This window comes from Polistes dominula, unplaced genomic scaffold, assembly GCF_049000335.1.
Source record: "Polistes dominula isolate Pdom_NZ unplaced genomic scaffold, Pdom_raw_medaka contig_15, whole genome shotgun sequence".
Taxonomy (NCBI): domain Eukaryota; kingdom Metazoa; phylum Arthropoda; class Insecta; order Hymenoptera; family Vespidae; genus Polistes; species Polistes dominula.
In genome coordinates, this window is record NW_028300915.1 from 1,805,739 (window position 1) to 1,827,341 (window position 21,603).

At 31.7% G+C, this 21,603-nt stretch overlaps 2 protein-coding genes across 6 annotated transcripts in view; one reads left to right on the forward strand and one right to left on the reverse strand.

Moving 5' to 3' along the window:
• The window catches only part of LOC107068197 (cytochrome c oxidase assembly factor 5), an 84,532-nt gene extending 64,766 nt beyond the window's left edge, over positions 1-19,766 (forward strand). The window contains exons 3-6 of the transcript XR_016175890.1: positions 8,156-8,318; positions 18,147-18,219; positions 18,306-19,136; positions 19,249-19,766. The gene's annotated coding sequence lies outside the window, so the exon portion shown is untranslated. The remainder of the gene's footprint in view (positions 1-8,155; positions 8,319-18,146; positions 18,220-18,305; positions 19,137-19,248) is intronic.
• LOC107068189 (monocarboxylate transporter 9) lies at positions 258-21,524 on the reverse strand. Of its 5 annotated transcripts, XM_089170215.1 has the most exons (12): positions 10,656-10,928; positions 10,100-10,172; positions 6,816-7,116; positions 6,570-6,713; positions 6,265-6,470; positions 5,954-6,182; positions 5,409-5,857; positions 5,090-5,315; positions 4,835-5,010; positions 4,387-4,609; positions 4,058-4,305; positions 258-3,935 (listed from the first exon to the last, which is right to left on the reverse strand). In XM_089170215.1, exons 2-12 carry the CDS (start codon positions 10,169-10,171, stop codon positions 3,786-3,788), a joined length of 2,424 nt encoding a protein of 807 aa, XP_089026341.1. In that variant the 5' UTR covers position 10,172; positions 10,656-10,928; the 3' UTR covers positions 258-3,785. The 5 variants fall into 5 exon arrangements, with proteins under 5 accessions (XP_089026341.1, XP_015179821.1, XP_015179822.1 ...); XM_015324335.2 differs by lacking the exons at positions 10,100-10,172; positions 10,656-10,928 and adding an exon at positions 20,145-21,524; XM_015324336.2 differs by lacking the exons at positions 10,100-10,172; positions 10,656-10,928 and adding an exon at positions 20,145-21,523 and having other exon boundaries at positions 5,409-5,839.
• Between the last annotated feature and the right edge of the window lie 79 nt (positions 21,525-21,603).

Below are 21,603 nucleotides of genomic sequence, written 5' to 3' on the forward strand. Positions count from 1 at the left end.
CGTCCGTCCTACCTTCCTTCGCACACAAACAACAACAATCGTAAGAAAAAATTCGATTTTCCGCTTACGCGTGGCTAGCGTATATTTGTTTTTATAATATAGTATGTTTGTAATGTGTGTGTGTTTATGTGTGTTGTATAGCAAATTGATTTTTATAATAGAGCGTTAATAATAATAATAATAATAATAATAATAATAATTAGCCGTTAAAGAGCAATAGCGATCGGTGTTGATTGCAAGAATTTTTAATTGTCCACTTGTTTTTTTTTTTTTTTTTTTCATTTTTTTTCAACTATGCGCTTTGGTGATATTTTTTGTTTTCTTGTTTTACAAATATCAGCAGCCATTTTGTTTTTCTTTATAACCTTATTTTTTCTCGTGTATACATGTTTTTTTTTTTTTGCGCTTAATTGTCAATTGTAATATATATATATATATATATACAAGGTGTACACACAAAAAGTGTTTCTCATATTAACGACGAAATTTCTCAATGAATTTTTTCCTATAAGTGTGTTTGTTATGTTTCATGGTATTATTGTTCCTAACTATATATATATATATATATATATATACACATCATACATATCTTTATATGTAAAATGTGTGTATATACTCGGTACCATGGCGTATGCATAGATAACAAGCGTATACAGTAATTAATATTTATATATACATACGTATATTATATAATCGATTAATAAAAATAAAAATCGCATTAAAAATTAAAAACAACAAAAAAAAAAAAAAAGATATATCTATATATATATATAGAACGAATATAATCACGTGTTTAATTTGTTTCTAAATGATAGAGTTTCGCGACGCTTAAGTAAAAAAATAAAAACCCACATGTAGGTTCATTTTTTTGGGACTCGCCTGGGGGCACTGCTTTGGGACCTAAACGTCATTCGGACGCGACACGTAGCGCAGAGCACGAATAATAATATTATTATTATTATTATTTTTATTATTATTAATTAATAATATTATAATATTCGTAAGACAAATTAAAATACGCATTTGAATTAATAAAAAAAAAAAAAATATTACAACTCTTTTCGTTTAAATTTTATTCGAAAAGTGCACCAAACACCGAGACAACAACTTTTCGAATAAACTTGATAGAGTTGTATTTTCTTTTTGTTTTTTTTTTTTTTTATTAACATTTATATTACGATAAAAATAAAAATAAAAATAAACGTATTCCTATAATCGTTATTACAAAAAGTTACAATATTAAGTGAATTATTTAATTAATTCTTTAAAACGTACACTAATTATTATAATTATTATTACTGTTACTGTAAACAACAACAACAACAACAACAGTTATTTATTGCTCTGCTTAACGTTTCGCGTTTAAGTCGTCTAGGCCATTTTTTATTTTTTTATTTTTTTATTTTTTAAATGTCAAATATTATTTTAAATTTAAAAATACGTTTTTTTTTTTTTTTTTTTTTTTTTTCTATAATAATATAATAATCAAAATCTATAATAAATTGTGTTTTTATCCACCGATCGAAGTAAACAAGCACACACTCTCATTCTAAATAACTATTAATATTAATTCGTTTTTTATTTTTTTGTTTTGTTTCTCTTTGGAGCGAGGTTGTCCAATCAGTGGACCACGGAAGGGCCTCATGCGTTCCAGCGCTGTTAATGAATGAGACCCAAACATAATAATTATTATAAACTTATCTCTTCTTTTTTTCTTTTCTTATAATTTTTCAATTTCGTACAATTTTATTAATAATAATAATAATAATCATCATCATCATCATCATCATGTTTACTTAAAAATATATATTAAATGGCCCGAATACAATTTGTTTTTATTTTGTTTCCAATATGGCGTAAGGAAGCCATATTGGTTAGACAGCCCCCCTTCTTCTTTCTTCTTCTTCTTCTTCTTCTTCTAAATAAAACGAAATATTCGTTTAAATTCTTTCCTATGATTTTTCACCTACGATTATTTCGATAATATAATAATAACGCTATATTACATTACTCTACAAATATTATTTACAAATTCTTATCGGCAACAATTTTCTAACCATAACCTTTTCTTTTTCTTTCTCTGTTAATTTCGTACGATAATCCATTTTGCTTCTTCTTCTTCTTCTTCTTCTTCTTCTTCTTCTTCTTCTTCTTCTTCTTCTTCTTCTTCTTTTTTTATCCCCATTTTGTTTGTTTGTTTTTTTAAATCATTTTATGTACATTTGTCCCGCGTACAAGAAAAATATTTCTCACGAACGATTTAAATTATTATTAATAATATTATTATTAATATTATCATTATCATTATCATTATCATTATTAATATTAATATTATTATTATTATTACTATTATTAATATAATATTGTTATTATTATAATATACATATATGTACGCGTGGATAAATAATAGCGTAGATGTAATATGTATATTATTATAATAAATACATATTTTCTTTGGAAGTGACCAAAAATATTTGTTCAATAATAAATTGTCAATAGTTGTTATACGAACATTTTTTTTTTTCTTTTTTTTTTTCTTCTTCTTCTTTCTTTTCTTTTTTTTTTTTTATATCTTTCGATCAAAGGACGATCAATCGTCAATGACGTTGATTGAACTTAATAAACATAACAGATGCGTAAACAAAAAACAATATTATTACATTGATATGAGAGCAAAATGAATATTATAATAATAATAATAATCATCATCATCGCGAAAGTATATTTTTTTTCGTTGTCCCATTGATTAGGTGATAAATCGGTGGCTGCAATCTATCTAGTTATCTAACTATCTAATTATTTATCTACCTATCTACATATATATATATATATATGTGTGTGTATAATAAACGTGACATTATCGGATCCCACGTAAGTAAATTCAGTCAACGAATTGAAATTGACCATCCCCTGACGTTAAATCGTCATCATCATAAATCATCAATCGTCATCATCTCCATCATCATACTCGCTAAAAATCGCTATAAATATGTTTTATTAATTATTCATCAAGATTGCTCGATATGCAAGTGCAAAAGCGCTTTTTTTTCAACATGATTTTCTTTTTTTTTTTTTCTTCTTTTCTTTTCTTTTCTTTTTCACTCTCTCTCACTCTCACTCTCTCTCTCTCTCTCACTCTCATTCTCTCAATTCGTATTATACTGATCGATCGATACTGATTAAGTTAAGAAATTTCACTATCTAGTTTTTTTTTTTTTTTAATCTATTATTGACATAGGCAAAAGAACAGCTTTTTGTACCTGGTGATATTTTTTTTTTGTTGTTGTACAAATAATTTCGTCGTCTCGTTAAATTAGAAATAAAATAAAAAAGAAAGGGAGAGGTGAAGAAGAAGAAGAAGAAGAAGAAGAAGAAGAAGAAGAAGAAGAAGAGAAGAGAAGGGGAGGGGCAGGGGAGGAAAACATTGAAATAATATAACAGTATATATCGAAAAAGTTTTTGAGACTATGAAAAAAAAAATGTCACCAGGTAATAATATAATATACTCGATCGATTTTGTGCATTATGTTTTTTTTTCTCTTCTTCTCTTTTTTTCTTCTTCTTTGTTTCACATTAAATACGTAACGAAGAAATAAAAACGTTTCTTCTTCTTCTTCATCATCTTCTTCTTCTTATTATTATTATTCTTCTTCTTCATCTTCTTTTTGTGAGACCATTTCTAAGCAATTAGCAGCCCTATCACAGTGTGGCTCGGAGTAAAGGCGTCATTTTTCTAATCAATACAAAAAAGATACCGCATTGTCATCGTCGTCGTTTAACAGCGTTTACAAAACCGATTCTATCTGCTTGATTTCTTTTTCTGGTAAATCTTGAGGTGAGGGTGCTGTTTCAACAATTTCCGGTATATCTTCTTCATTTTCTTCCTCGATATCTTCGTCAATTGGTGTCAACGTATCTAATATCACAGGTTGCGTCTACAAATATGTAATATATATATATATATATATATAATATAATCTTATCAGAAACATAAAAAAAATATATATATATATAATATTTGATATAAGTAGACGACAATGTAAATAAAAAAAGATACCTGCGGCGTGGTACACCGTTTCATAGCAGGTGCCATGAAACTGGTGACAGTGCTTACAAAGAAGAAAAATCCTGCCATGAAAAATGGTATACTGTAACTTTGAGTAGCGTCGTAAACAGCACCGGCTAATGGCGAACCAACAATGGCGGCAGCTCCTCTGAACAATATCAACAATCCAAATGCATTTGTCAATTTATCCAATCCCAATAGATCCACCAAAATGATCGAAGTTAATGAGATGTAACCAGCTAAAGTATTATTCAATATAATTTATTAATAATGTTATTTCAAAATGGCGAATGTGAAATGATATTATAACGTATACTTACATATTGCTATACCAAAGAATATACTCATGGCGATATAAGATGCGTATGAATGACAAAATGGTGTTGCTGCTACAGCAAGGGTAGATATTATTAAACAAATATTATTTAACAATAACGAATCAACTTGAGGAAAATCTGCTACATATCCACATGCAACACGACCCACTGTGTTGGTTATACCGATGATGGATAATAAAAATGATGCCGAGTTGCTTTCAATTCCCTGAAAATAAAATGTCAACATTGTTTAATAATTCTAAATATAACTTTTTAATTACAAATCTACACAATAACAGAATTGTGTAGAAATTTTGTAATATATTGGGTTAGCAAGTAAATGATTGCAGATTTTGTCGTTAGATGGCTTTTTAAACTTTGCAATGATTTAATTAGTTGCTAACCCAATACAAAATATTTTCTCATTTTATAGAAAAATTGTATTACTTACATCTAAGATAGCAGCATCTACTAGATATACAAAAGGAACATATAATCCTGCCATTCCAAATACATTACTTATTCCAATAAGAAGAAAAACTGGATCCTTAAGCAATGATACATCCATCATTGTTCCTAACGCTTCTTTAAATGAATCAGGTAAAACTAAGCAGGGACATAACGGTTCTGAAATATTACATTTTTATAACATTAGTTAATGTTAAACACAAATATAAATATAATATTATTTGTTATATATACTCACGTTGAGGTCCTTTTTCTATATCTATATCTTTGATTTCACGTGCAGATTTGGGTAATGAAATGACACTTTGACGATAATTAGTAAGTGATTTTTGACTTTGATATTCTGGTAAATTAACAACACTGCCACTGTAAAATATATCTTTTCTTGACAAAGGACGAACCATTAAAGGTTTTTCCTTTGGGATGCGAGATGTACTTGTTGTAAAAGTTATGCTTTCACCATCCTGTACAAAAAATACATAGAAATGTTAATTAAAGTTAAAATTCATCGTTGAAAATGAAAAGAACAACAATAAATGATTTGTTTAATATATTACCTCAACTTCTGCATTGTTGTTACGAGATCCTAATACACTGCTAGTGGAAAGCCTTAAATGCAAACTTTTTCTAATATCACCATTAGAATTCAAGGTTGTTCTAGAATTCTTAATGGCGCTTAAACTTGGTTTATACCTTTCACCTGTACTAGTTTTACGTATTCTGTCAAAGAACGGTACTGAACCATTTTTAGGCAAACCTTGAACGTGCGTTGTAAAAGCTGGCTGCGATGCGTTTCTCGGAAGTATCGGCTTAATTATTTCACCTTCAGTTTTTTCACTGTCCTTTTCTTTCTCGATAGCAATTTTACTCTTCGATTTGTTAGAAATATTTTTCAAATCCATGCTTCCACTGTTACTGGTTGCCCCACTGGATGAATGTTCTTGGACTTTGACTTCCGATATGGTGGGTAGAGTCGGCACCGTTGGAACTGGTGTTAAAGGAGTTCCTTTAATTTCATGAGTATACAATGAGCTTATACAATAAATTACATTACTAAAAGAGGATGGATTCTCTTTAAATAGACAAGCATTTAAGATTTTACCAGGCACTAATTGATCTAAATTGAAGCTTGAGTGTACACCCGGATCAATATTAATAGGCATTTTCATTCTTTTCTCCATAGACCCATCTGGTAATTGTACCATGAAATAAGAACCACCTATACTTCCACGTTCCATTTGAAACCTCTTCTCCTCTGCCATTCTTTGTAACAATGGCTTTACGGATGATGTTTTTGGATATTCCAGGGGTCTCATCATTGCACCAAATACCTACAAATATTAATAATGAACGATTGTAATATTTTGAAAAGAAAAGAAATAACTCGTTTTAACAGAATTATTATTTACTTACTGCGCAATTCAAAATAAGGCCTGCTAAGATTAAATTTGCCCCCTTCCAACTGTACGTTTCTAAGAGCAAAGTGGCAAGAGGCGCGAACGCAAACGTGCCAAACCCTGAGCCACATACCGCAATGCCGGTAGCAAGAGATCTTTTCGTTTCAAAATAATAGCCTACGCAAACTACTGCAGGAAGATATATCAAACCAAAGCCGATACCTGAAATAAAAGTATGAAAAAAAAGAAAATAAAATTGAGTAATGTTGAATAGATATCTAAACCTTAGATTGTAAATTCATTCGTTGCATTATTACAGACCTCCCATCACACCATAAGTCATCATAAGCATATTTACACTTGTTGAAAATGTTGAAAGTACAAATGCCGCTGCACCTAGAAAACTTCCTGCCATACATACTGCCCGGCAACCATATTTGTTAGTCAGAGCACTGACAACAGGTCCTGTAATAGACAAAAAAAATGGAGACAAAGAGAATTGTATAAAAAGACCGAGATAATTTGTGAGTATTAAAAAAGATATAAGAAGTGTCAAATGTTGCATACCAGCACTAAGATACATGCCAGAGAGTAAAGAACCGACCCAAGCAGTTTTGCCTTTCCCCTCCCCAAAGTATTTAACGAATTCGCCAAGGAAAACTCCAAACGTGTATGCGATCCCATCCACTATCATGTTACACATAAATGAAGCAAACACAACCACCCAGCCATAGCCGCCGTCCGGTGGTGGTGGTATGTCATGATATTCGCATAATGATCCTCCTTCATCTTCCGGGGAAGTTTCGTCTGCCGCACCATCTGCTCCAGTTAACCTCGATTGTTCTTCTACGGAATACTCGCTCTCCGTCTGAACAAAAAAAAAAACAAAGAAAATGAACACCCAATTATGCATCATTATACAAACACAATTGCGAATAATTAAACCACTTTTTTTTTTTTTTCAATGATGTATATATAAACTTAGGGTGAACCCAAAAGTTTACCTCAGTGCGTTTATTGTGTTGTTTATATTGAAATTGCATAATGGGAGGGAATTGTTTTTGCTAAATTTATTTTGGTAAATATTAATTGAATAAAATTGGCAGAACTTTTGGTTCACCCTAAACCCTAACTGTTAGGGGTATAATATACCCTAATATTACCCTAATAATAATATAATATTATCCTAATATATAATTTTTCAGATTACCCAAATACTATAATGGAGATAATTGTATTTTTGATTATTTATTTATATTATGATTATAAAAAGTTTGTCATTTCTATTATAGTGTTTAAAAGAAAAAGGTTCAATGACCTTCAATGCGCGTAAAAATGCATAAAGTTAGAGATCGTCGTATAAATGAATATTTAACGCGTATAATACGTGTATTAATGTAAAACCGATGGGTGTCCTTGTTTCTTCGAAGCAACAACGCACAATCGTTCACCTTGAACGCTTTACCAATGATGCTTTGGTTTCGTGCATTCGGACTTGCAAAGTCGCAAAATGCTCATATTTTTTTCCTCGAAAGAGTACGAGAGAGAGAGAGAGAGAAAGAAAAAAAACAATGAATGAGTAAAATAAATTAGCCGGAGGCTTCGTTGAAACGAGGAAAACAAAATAAAAGGAAATAATAAAATGGCGTATAGAAAAAATTGTTTGTTGTTTTGTTTTTTGCGGCTAAGAAGACGCGAAGATTCATATTTTTCTTTTCTTTCTTAGAAGAAAAAGAAAAATAACAGGAGAATAGTAAAAACAAGAAAATGTTTTTTTAATAAATAGGAATAATTTATATATTAATAAAAACGCGAAAGATACGAGTTAATTTAAAAAAAAAAAAAAAGAAGCAAAACCTCTATCGCAAACAAGAAAATATGTAATATGAGATTTTTTTTTTTTTCAGTGGCTAACTTTGCACCGCAACTGGATGATCCTATAACACGAATGCAAGCAAAGATATTAAATGCAGTGTATATATATATATATATATATATATATATATATATGCCTGTGATTTTATCGGTAAGCACAAGGCATACAGTTACTATTAACGCCAGAGATTCAAGGTAAAGTACCGTTTTACATAAAGTACTGAAAGTTACTGACTATCGATGCTAAAACGTCCAATCAGATCTCTTCAATATATATTTTCGATAAATTTTCAGCTATCGTCATGATAGTGTCGGTGGTGGGGGGGAAGATGGACTCGTGGTGGGGGATATTGTTTCGTATCATTTTGTGAAAATTCGCAATAATTATTGAAACAGTTTATGTTAATACAGTTGTTCGTATTACGTGTATAACAATGTTTTAAATTGATCGTTTACAAAAGAGAGCTGTGATAAATGCTTTAGTTTAACGAGCATTAAAACATTTCGCGCACGGCAGCAATGGCGGCATGTTTCACATTTGCAGTTTGTTTATTTATCCTACGAAATATAACTCGTATCCATATTTCCGTATAAACAAGGAAACTAAAACGTTCGTTTCTTGCTTCTAACAGTTTATACACTCATCATCCCTTCTTCTTCTTCTTCTTATTCTTCCGTTATTTAAATGGAACATATAATAAAATTTGAAGTTAAATTTAGAACGGCACGGTTAAATGGTAGAATATGGGATGATACCGTGGAAAATTCTTTTTGTTGTTCCGAAATAATTATCAGCATACGGGTATTTATTTATTTGAATTTCTTTGACGATTCGGTGGTACCTTTTCGAAAATAAAAAAAACTACCAAGAGAAATCCATCATCATCTTCTCTCTCCGGCTGCTGCTGCTGTGTTTGAGATGTGGGTGGGGGGGGGGGGTGGGTTGGTGCAAAAGAAATAATAAAAAGTTCTATTTATAAATTGAACGATGTATTTCGACTAACGATCTATATAGAGATCGATAAATGCTATTTGTCATCGACGTGACGTTACAAAAAAAAAAAAAAAACAGTTCTTTAAACGATTCGTGTGTGACGAATGACTCTGTAAGAAAGTTTTTTAGTAGTAGAAGGTCACATACAATACACAATCAACAGCGCAGCAGGCAGACAAAGTCGTCGATCAGCTGTTTTGCTGTCATTAGAAATGCCAATGTTACGACGCCACCTAACGCCGAGAGGCACGAAGCTTCCGACCTTGTTTTATTCCTTTACTTTATTCATCTCGCAAACGCGCGGAAAATAAAAACGACGATAAAATATAAATTACCTCGCGCATAAAATAAATAAATAAAACAATAATAATAATAATAATAACAAAGTTTATAATTTTTCTTCAAGTTTACGAGAATGTTTACGAGAATTCGTAAAATTGTTTCTACTCTTTTGTCGTTTGTCGTTTTCGTTGACGCATTTAAAATGCCCGCCGTCTACTTCTCCCCCCCCCACTCCCCAACCCCATCCTTGCATTATTATTCGCGATATAAAATGAGAAACGTAAAAATTTAAATATGTTCAACAAGTTTTAAAAATAATATTTTTCGAGATCGAAAAAGAAAAGAAGAACATTAGAACAAAATGGTGAATTGTGTGTGTGTGTGTATGTGTGAGTGAGTGTGTGTATTCGATGATCTAAAGTATATTTATTAAAGTGCGTTTACTGTCAAGGCTAAGTCACGTGTTCCCGCTTCTTGATTCGCGGAGAAACAAAGAAGACGAAAGATGCAATCTCTACATGTGTGTGTGTGCATGTGTATGTGTGTATGTTTAAAAGGTAGACGAAAAACATAAAAATCAATCAAAAATTGGTGATCATCTTAACGTTGGTAAGTTATTATTGAAGAAATAGGTAGTGGGGTGGGGGTGGGGGGTTAGGATTGGATTTGGGAATAAGGTAACACTCATTCTGATACATACCGTGCTGATTTTTCGCACGCGACGCGAGCCGTACGTGCTGTACTGCGACTTGTTGAGCGACACGCGCGACATTCTAAACGATCAAGTATTATAAGTACTCTCCTTGCTCTTTCCTTCGAGTCTTCTTTTTTAACGTTTATAAGAGAGTTCTATTTTCGTAGAGTGCGCGCAGCTGCGCGCGCGCCGCTAAGAGAGTAACACGGGCGTGTGTAGAGAAGGAGAAGAATCGCGAAAGAATAAAGAATAAAGTAGTAATATATATCCCGTTGGTAAGAGCGAGAGAGAGAGAGAGAGAAAGAGAGAGAGAGAAAGAGAGAGAGAGAGAACAGAACAGAAGAAGAAAAAGAGAGAGAGAGGGGGGGAGAAAAACGGGAGAAACGAGAAACCAAAAGAGATTCGACTGTATAGAAAGAAGAAGGGAGAGAGAAAGAGAGAGAGAGAGAGAGAGATGGATAATGAAAACAGGCCGGGAAATAAAGGGAGAAAGAGAGAGAGAGGGGGGGGATAAAGAGAAACAGATAAAAGGTAAAGAAATAATGAAACTCCACTTCTTCACCCTTTAAGGTTTTTTTTTTTTCTTTCTTTCTTTCTCTCTCTCTCGGTACACACACACGAGAAAATTCGCGCGCGCGTCCGTCGAGAGGGTATATCACTCGTCGTAATCCGCTGCCATGCTTGCTCGCATGTCTCGTTTCCCTTTCACGCTTTTCTTCTCCTCCAATACCGCACTCGGTGCAAGTTACAATCGCACTGACATAGGAGCACGCTTGCCTGAGTCGCGACACCGTACCGACCGAACGAACGAATGAGTGAACGTGTAAGAAAGATCAAAGGGTGGGGGAAAGTACGTTAGAAATGATAGGAAGGAGGCGTGGGGAAGGGGAAAAGAACGGGATATAGATGCACAGAAGTCCAAAGTAAAAGAAAGAGAGAGAAAGATATATATATATATATATATATGTGTGTGTATACTATTTTCCCCCTCTCTCCCTCTGTTGGCGTACTTCGAACTAAAAACTGGTCGTCTCCTCTCGTTCTCTTTCTCTCTCTCTCTCTCTCTCCCTTTTTTCTTTTTATTTACTTTTTTCTTTTTTTCTTTACGAAAAGGTTGAAGGCCCAAATGGTTCGCTAAAAATTTTCCTTTTTGTGAAAGTAAAAAATAAGGAAAGTGTATTTTAGTGATCATTCTCTCTCTCTCTCTCTCTCTCTGTTTTTTCTTTTATTTTTTGTTTTCTATCTCTTTCTCTCTCTCTCTCTCTCTCTCTTTCTCTCTCAGTCTACTACGAACGTAGTAGTAGTTGGTTGAGAAAAAGAGATAGAAATATGCACGCGCTTTTGCCGGCTTTCGATGTGACGAGCGCAGCTAGCACTGCCATCAACTGCACTCGTCTACAACGACGATGCCACTGGACTGCATTCGACGTCCAACGCACGTTTACTATGCACGTCACTGTGCACACGATTATACGCATGAGAAATGATACACACACACACATATACACAATCTTTCTTTCTCTTTCTTTCTTTCTTTCTTTGTCAAATGAGCTATGACTTCTATTTATACAGCTTCGTGATCGTCCATGACGGCATACGGTAACGGCATGGTACTATTCATTTTTTTTTTTTTTAATACTATTTGCCTTTTTTTCATTATTCTAATAAACGAACGAAACATGACAATTAAGATTAATCTCGTTTTTAAAAATATGCTCGATCTGAATGATATATTTTTTGTTTAAAGTGTACTTATCAATTATCATTGTTGTACAAATTAAAATGTCATGTCATTAGAAAAATGTAAGGAAGAAACAAGAAAAAAAAAAAGTAAAGTCGATTGAGAGAGATCGATCGATTGATTGCGATTCGATATATATATATATATATATATATATATATTTCACGTAGGATACTTTTTCTCATTTTTGAGAACACGCGACAAAGTTAGATAACAGTGTTTTGTATGTATTGTGTAGTTTCTACCTCGTCCGATAGTCGCGTGTTACCTAGTATCAAGAAAGGTTATACGGATATATACGCCAATGGGGAATGCCCGTAGATTTACGGTTAAAAAGGGACAAAAGCGGGAAATTCAAATGTACTTATTCGATTTTGCCAAAAGATTTAAATCACAAAACTCTTCTATAGTTAAAATACCGATCATGCTTTTAAGGTAAGTAGTGTTAATCTATAAACAACATACATTGTTCTATTATACTTCTAATCTCTTCACTTTTGTAATATTCTCATTGGAATAACATGAAGTGTATATATATATATATTTTCTATAAACGCAGTACACATTTCGAGCTCTCTTGTTTAGCAAGTTCGAAGAATGAATGCGATGAGGCTATGAGCAAGATACGCCGAGGTCTCTCGCGTGAATATATAGCTCGAAAGAGTAAAGAAGGTTAATTAACATTAATCAGAATGTGAAGTCCTTGCTGACATACATTTTTCTTACACAAAAATGATAATAATTTATAGAATAATCTTATTTATCATTTTATCTTCATTTAATCGATTGCAACAACAAAAATCAAAGAACATTACAAAACTGTATATTTACTTTTTATCATTTTTATCCCTAGTACTTCAGAAAGAACAAAAAAGAACAAAAAAAAAAAAAGAAAAGGTATGTCTAAACTCATTTATAAAAATATAGAGTCAAATAAGTAAATATTTGACTTTTGTCATTAGACAACGCGTAAAATGTTGCATCTTTTATAGATCGCAATAAAACGTAAATTACGCGATCTCGTCTGATCGTATGTTCATCGGATAAAAAAAGTTCTTCTTCTCTCATTCGTTATCGTTTTACGGTCATAAGAGTCGCATGCGATTTTTTTTTTTTTTATTTTATTAGAAAAATATTTCTTTGCTCATCAATCAATCAATCAATCAATATAAGAATTAAAATATCTTTTTAGGGGAGGGGGGATCTATATCTTGTATATCCTATCATGTGTTCAAAAGATATCATGTGTTAGACACAAATTAGATTATTTTCAAAAGAAAAAAAAAAAAAATGAATTCCATAATCGTCTTCGATAAAAACGATCATTGAACATTCTTTTTTTTTTTATGACACGTTGCAATTTCAATTGATCAACAAAACATACAAATCATAAATAAAAAAAAAAAAGCTGAAACTATGCTAAATTGATTATGAATGAATACTTACGTACTGCATCTTATATATATATATATTTTTTTTTGTACGAAATGTTTCGAGAAAATTCAATCGTATAAAAAAAAAAAGGGGATAAAAAGATAAGAAAAATAAAAAAAAAAAAAAAAAAGAGAAGAAGAGGAGACTTCAAACGATATACGCGTGTTGAGAGAGGAGGAGGAAGAGAGTCCAAGTCCCTTTGGGGATCGTTACTAATATAAACCGTACAAAACAAAATCGTATCAACTGGTTTGATCACGCGAAGCACTCTGCAAAACGAACGATGCTTCCTTCTATATGCCACGGATGATGATGATGGTTCTCGTATGCTCGATGATGACGCTTATGAATTAATTAGATAATAACTCGCGACAATTAGAGAGACTGACTGGGCTGGTTGGTTGGTTGGTTGGTTGGTTTGTTAGTTAGATGGTTAAGTTGACTAGGCACACGCAAAACCATCTGCTTCTCATCTCACACGGAAAAATATGTCTTAATGATTGGAACTTTTACCGTTGTCACGTTACAAGAAATGCAAATAGAAACAGAGAGAGAGAGAAAGAGAGAAAGAGAAAAATAAAATGAAAAGAGTTAAAATCTCGGGAATTGTTTAGGACACAAGTTATCTTTTGTCAGACGATTATTGTTTTCAGCTACTTTAAGTTCCTAATACTGTTGTTCTAGTTTGTTTAATGCAATGGGGGAGGAGGAGGAGGAGGAGGAGGGAGAGTCGCGATTACTATACCACGAACTAGATGAAATAACCGATAAATTGTTTTAGCCATCTTGGGTGCTTGATTAAACGCACTAGTTTGTGTGTTGTTTGCTCACGCGCGCACTTTTCAAAGGAAGAGCAATGTACCCCCGCGTTTGTAGTTGCATTCGATGATGAATCACACCGTTTGTTCTCTCTGCGGTCCACCATTGTTCGACTTTTCCCGAGATATAATTATATCGCATAATTTATTATATATATATATATATGTATTATTATTATTATTTTTTTTTTTGGTTTGCATTCCTTATTCTAGGAATCATTTTGTATCTCGGAATTTATGTATGTGTAATATTTCTATTAAATTTTTTTTTATATACGAAGATTAACAACATATTGGAATTTATTTATGTTAAATTCATGGAAAATTGTATGTTGTTGAAATTCAATATTATTTTTATATTCGAATGAATGTTGAATATGTTTTTTTTTTTTTTATTTAATTATCGCGAATAATTGAATTCTGTTTTTTTTTTTTTTATAATTCTGTGATTTTAATTAATTCCGGAAATGTATAAAGATGATAATAATAATAATATTTAAAATACGTGGAATAATTATATATTATAATATTTATATAAAAGAAAGTTAAATAATCATTTTTATAAGTCATGTATTTATTTCTTATTTAAAAAAAGAAACATGATAAAAGAAAATCTTTGAGAACTTTGTATCTCATTGAAAGTTTTGATAAATAAGAACAATAGTTTATTCTAACGTAATGTAAACTTGTACTTTGAAACTTGAAAATATATTTTGAAAGAAAGTTTATAGTTCAATAATGTGTAAAAGAATTTTAATTTGTAAAGAAAAAGAAAAAGAAAAAGAAAAAAAAAGGAATGAAATGAAAGTAAACATTAAGATGAATCATCGATGGCATTAAAATTGTCCCTTTGTAAAGAAATATTTCTAATGATCAATGTATGTGAGAGAACTTTAATTTATAAAAAAATGAAAAACTAAAATAAACATTAAGATGATTCATCGATAAGTTAAAAATTAAGTTTGTAGTAAATGGTTATTTGATTTTGTAAAAAAATTCGTTGTTATTCGTAATATTTAGAAAACATTTACAATGTAACAACGTAACACAAACAACTGATTGTGCGAGAGGTAATCGGTAATCCATTATTTCAACGTCTCGTTTTACCACGAGAGAAATAGATAAAAGAAAGAAAAAGAGATTTGTTCGACATCGATACAAAATGATAACGAGAGACTAATAAACACTCAAAAGATAAGGCCCCTGCGCGTTTGTTCGTATGGCGTAAAGTAGATCTCAATCTCGGATTCGTCACGAGCAACGTTGTAAATTACCACGTGATAAAAAGGTAAACTGGTAAAAAGATTACCAGGATGGTGAAATATATCGACTAACTTAAAACTCCTATCATATTATTATTATTATTATTTCTTTACTTTATATTATTACCATTTGTAGTTTTGTTTATTACTTATGTTTCTCATTTAGATTTGCCATTTTGATTTAGAAATGTATTTTTAAAACGATTTCTTATTTTTTTTTTTTTTTTTCAGTTAAGATAAGAAAAGAAGATGAAGAAGATGATGATGATGATGAAAAAAATAATTAAGAGAATATATGTGTGTGTGTGTGTGTGTGTTTCAAATATATCCGGAGGATTTAAAAGTAATTTCGCGTTACTACTACGTGTATCAAATTATTTCGAATATTTTCAATGACAAAAATTGATTGAACGATTTTTATCGTTACGATATTACAAAATTTGCATGAGTGGATTAATTAATTTTGTTTTAATTAATATAATTATTGATTAATAATAAAAATTTGTTGTTTTATTTGAATTTGGAGGTTAAAATGCGACATTACTTTAGAGTTCACGTAATATATGTAATGCTATGCGAATAATTTGTTAATAATAAAATTGACAAAACTCGTAAGCATTATTTATCTGTTTCCTCATTGTCGCATGCATCCGTTGTTCATATGCCGTCGATGAGTTTAATTTTCATTTGAAATGATTATTAAACTACTCTAGTCAATTCCGTTGCATTTTTTTTCTTTTTTTCTTTCTTTTTTTTTTTATTGAAAATTTCATCGTTTTAATAATACGAAAAAAAAAAATCATCCAAATTTTGTTTACTTCGTATTGTAAACGCCCACGGTATTACTCCTAATCGTTTTCATGTTTGTCTCTAAAAAAAAAAAAAAAATTCATTTCAGTCACGTAGTCTGTGTGTGTTTTCAATGTACAAAATTAAATGACAAATTAATTCTCATAGAAAATTAAAAATCAATATAACAATGAAAGAAATAAAAAAACAAAAGTCTAACGATAAAAAGAAAATAAAATGAATGAACGAATGAAACAGATTGATAAATTGTGTTCTATCAAATCTTTCTTTTCTGTTACACCCTAAAAATATAATTTATTTTATATATATAAAAAAAAAAAAAATTACAATAAAGCAAATCTTACCTTGCTTTTCGGTGACATGATGATTTTTTAGTAGATGATCGAACGATATCTGAACTGACACCCAAAATAACAAAAAATAAACAACAAGAAAAGTATCTCTTCAACGAGTCAGTGTATTAAATCACGTACGATACGTGTAAAAAACTTATGTAACAAACACAAACGAGGAAAAAAAAACATATATATATATATATATATATAAAGAAGAATTTGAATGCAGAATGATATTATTTGCGATAAAAAATCGACTGCATCCAAACGCGAATGCGAACGATCGGGAATTGATAAAACACACAATGCTGGAATTGTCTAAAAGAAATTAGAACGAAACGTTGAACACAATGAAATGAAAAAAAAAATAAATAAATAAATAAATACAAAATATATATATATATATATATAAAAAGAAAAAACACACTGAATGTTAGATGATACAATCACAAAGTAAAATGAAATATTAAAAAAAAAGAAAAAAACAGTGAAAACGTGTGTTATGTGTCCACCTGACTGGACAACGTCCAGATGCTCACCGTGAGACGACTGATACGAAAATGCGGCCTCTTCACCACCGATCATCGACTTATCGTCAAGCATGGAAGTGGACTCTTGTCCGATTCTCCCCTACCCACACACACCCCTTCCCTCCCCTCCTTTTCTCCTTCCTTATTCCACAAATGCGACAGTGCCATCTTTTTTTTTTATCTTTGCTTTTTTTTTTATTTCTCATCCGTTATTTAATTCTAACGCGTTATGAATGTTTTTACGTTAGATGTAATATTATTTTTGTTGTTGTGTTGTTGCTGTCATTGTTTTCGCAATATTTAAATTCAATTTTTTTTTTATCGCGATTTCTTATTTTTCTAATTTTTCTCATTTTTATTCTATTCTTCTATTTTTGATATAAAAAGATAATCTATTTATTTATCTTTTTTTTCTAATTATCTTATTTTGTATTTGAAGATTTGTTGCATGTGTTATTAGTCATGTCATAGCGTTGCGCTTTGTGCCACCGCCCCCTAACACATCGTGTCTTTGAATTTCCCCTCTACCCCACCCCCCACCCCACCCCCACTTCTTTTTTTTCTCCCACCATTGACATCATCTTTACCACCAATCGTCGTCTTTCCTCTCGCGCGCCGAACTAACGCACTATTTTACGCGGCACAACGCGCGAAAGTGCTTTTTATTCGCATCCTAGGTGCACTGCAGAAATATGCCGGGTAAATAAACATAAATCAATTTGCATGAAAGTTATTTTTCCATTTTTTTCTTTTTTTTTTTTTTTCTTCATTTTGAAAGTTCAAGTGAGTGAGTTTTATTCATGGTTATAGGATAATACTTCGAGTGTATCAATTGGAAAAGATTGAATTGAAAAATAGAAAATGTTCACATGCGCAAATTCTTATTGGTCATTGATTTTTGATTGGACGATTCTCGTATTTACTTTTAGTACATTCCAATCAAATTTCTATGAAGCTTTACGTCAAAATTTATTTCCCCCCCCCCCCCCAAGATGATATATATATATATATATATATAAAAATACTTATACAGAAATTATAGTAACATGTGACGTAAAACGGTAAGAAATTTGTTCAAGTTTCAATATTAATTGTTGATGAGATATTATTTATGTTTTTATAGTGATACGTGGTTTTTTGTAACAATATGGACGAACCACATTTATACATATTGGTCTAAGTGACAAAGAAAAAAAGTGAGTACATAAAATAAACGAAGTTAATGTTAACAATGAGTTTGTTATTTTAATTTTTTTTTTTTTTTTTTTTTTTTTTTTTACAGAAAAAATGTCTCCTAACCTCACCGATCGAATCGAGCTTGGATGTGAAATATTATTTATGAAAACTTCAGAAATAGAAAAAGAAGATCTTTGATACGAAAACAAAAAGGTTGATACAAACATTCGTACAATGTTAATGACAACCAAATTGAATATTTTGATTGGTTCGTTTGCTAATGTATTTCTTCATTGACATGGAAAAAAAAAGAAAAAAAAATAATATAACGTTGTTATTTCCTGCGAGTGAACGCACAAAGGTTTTAAGTTGTTAATATGGTAATATGAAAATTATTGAATGTATTAAATTAGATAAAACACGACGTATACAAGCTGTGTCAATAGTCGTAATAATTTAATATCATCATCATCATTATCAGCATCATTATCATCATCATCATCATCATCATCATCATCATCATTATTTGTGTTTGTTCATCATATAAAAAGATTTTCTATAAAAGATTTTCTTGTTTCTCAATTTATAAGCGTAAAATTACAATTACAAATTATCATTTAATTATAAGACATTTAATCAAAGTGCTTTTTACTCGCTGTATTTTATGATTTTACAGTAATCTTTTGTACATTACGTAATACAAAAAAGAAAATTGTGTGACGTTTCTCCTTCATTGGGATAAATCGATTTTAAAATCGTAGAGCTGGAAAGCTTCATTTTCTTTCACGATCGATGTATATAATGGCACACAAGTCACGTTTCGCGGAAAACCTTTACGATGTGAACACGAAGTTACTAAGAAGGAGGTGGAGTAGGAGGAATAGGAGGAGGAGGAGGAGGAAAAGGAGGAAGGTCGAAACTATTCAGAAACTCCGAGGTAAGGACAAAAAGAAATCATCAACAATAAACTTGATCACTCGTGGTGGGTGAGTCAGGGGCTTCCTATCAATTGGAATAATAATTTTCATTTGGTTTTATTCTGTTAACAGATATAATTTAATTTAATTTTATCAGAAGAAAAAAATAAAAGTTAGAAAAATTCGCAATCATGAAATATATTTTTCAAAGAAGTCAAATGAACACACGCGATGCGGGTTTTCAATCCTGTGGTGTGTTTGTTCATTGCAGTGGGTCGATCGAAAAGATACTAGACAATTTCTAGTGATTTATAATAACATCCCTAGAATCTTTATTATACGAATATAATGAAGAAGTATGCTATTGAAATGAAATCCCGTGTTTTTTCAATCAACTTGTGTTTATACAAACAATGCAACGTAATTATCCGGTTTTGTTTTTAACTTTTCCTATACTTTAGAAACAAATATTTTCTTAATCGCATTGATCTGTCGACTTTGAACTTATCACAATTATCAAACTTATCGAGAGGGTTACAGTTCGTAAAAATGGACTTTACCCTTTATGGGAAAGTTTTCTGAAAAATTTGAAAGCTTTTGCCGGTCATTGCTAAAAATTATCAGTGAAATATAAGAAACTTTGATGTGTAATGAAATATCATTCATGATACAATAAAACTAGAACACCTATAGTTATTTTCGTATAGTATTTAATTATTTTATAAAAAACTAGATAAAATGTATAATAAGTTTGTTAGTTATTTCATGAATTAACTGAGTTAAACTAATAGATTAAATTTAAATATCTAAAAAATCAATTTTTCTTTTTTAATCTAGGTGTATATATCAAAGGTCATCTGAACGGCATATTAATGAAACGCGAATGATTAATGTCAAGGTATTATCATTTAAAATGGGAATGCACAAGTTCACAGGTGTCACGATATAAACGAATTAAAGGATTGAAAATGAAAGGGGGGAATAACTAAAGAAGAGAAGATTATCTAAGATAAACGTTTAATACTTACAATAATGTTGTTACCGATGATATTGCTCTTAGGATTAATCTGCAGGCCATCGTCATCACCAATCTGCTCACCGATTTGTTCTCGACTACTGGCAGGGCCCATTTCGGCGCCGCGGCGCTTTCCGCAACACCCGGCTTGGGTGTTTTGTTCCACCAAGCAACAGAGAAGAAGACCACCACCTTCTTCTTCTTCTTCTTATCCGAGTTTCCTCTAGAAGCTTCCTCTTTTTCTAACACTATCCTCCGAGAAACAAAATCCACCTTTTTTTCTTTTCCTTATAACTTCTTCATCGTTGAAACTACTCACGCCATGGATCCCAAATGCGAATCCTTAAAAAGCTTCTTCCTTTAAACACTTTAATATTACTTCAACTATCTCGTTTCTTATCCCTTCGATTACCGCAGGATTATAAGCGGCCTGCGCTACTAATAAAAAGGGCCTCTCTCTAACTATCGTCTACTTACTCGAAGTAACTTGTTTTAATTTGATATAATCTCCAAGATGATCTACACACCACGTCGACACTAAGAAATATTTACAGACATGATTCAACGTTAATAACAATGTAGATAAAATACTCGGACGAGTAGTCCACGGAGGAGAGGGAGAAGGGGACTCCAAATTCCTTTCAATTCACCACCAGGTCGGGACAATCCTTTGACGTTTGGAATACGTACACGTACGTATATGTGCGTATGTGTATCTGTCTACTATCTGTCTCTGTCTTTCTGATGTTCTTCTCGTCCTGCGAGATGAAACACGTTCGAAGAGGACGGAAAGATGAGAAACAAAAAAAGGGGATCCTCTTGGAGGAAAAGGAAAGTTCTCGGAGTGTTTCCCGCCGCGGGTGGGTAGCGCCGCGGCGCCCCGGGATCAATAAAACGACCGCCCGGCCGTCGCCTGCCGTAGCTCCTGCCTGGCCTGCCTGTCCCGAGCTTACCCGTATCCTCGACGCCCGACGTCGCGACGCTCACCTCTTACCCCCACCACTATTACAATTTTACTACAGTAGCGCCGCCAGCGGTACCTAAAGCACACCAGTTATCTCGAGATAACCCTATATTACCAGAACGGCGCCCTCTATACCCATATTTTCTTTTCTATTCCTTTTAAACCACCCCCCTCCCTATTCCTACCCCTTTAACCATTCACTCAACCTAAGGGTCCTTCTTATACTGGCTCTGATCGATTACTATGCCGGCCCCCCAAACTACTCTCCCACTTTCCTTTTTAATACACGCAAATATGTTTCTGATTTATATGTTGGAAATATTGGCTAGGATTACCATTCTTTCTTTTTTTCGTTTATCCTTATGAAACGTACATTTAATTTTTAATTATTTTTTTTTTAAATATAAATTACATTTATATCGTCTTTTTGCATCACCATTTTTGATTTATTTCATTGTTCATATCTTCTATGTTGTATTATTGATAAAATTGATTTTTCTTGTTTCTT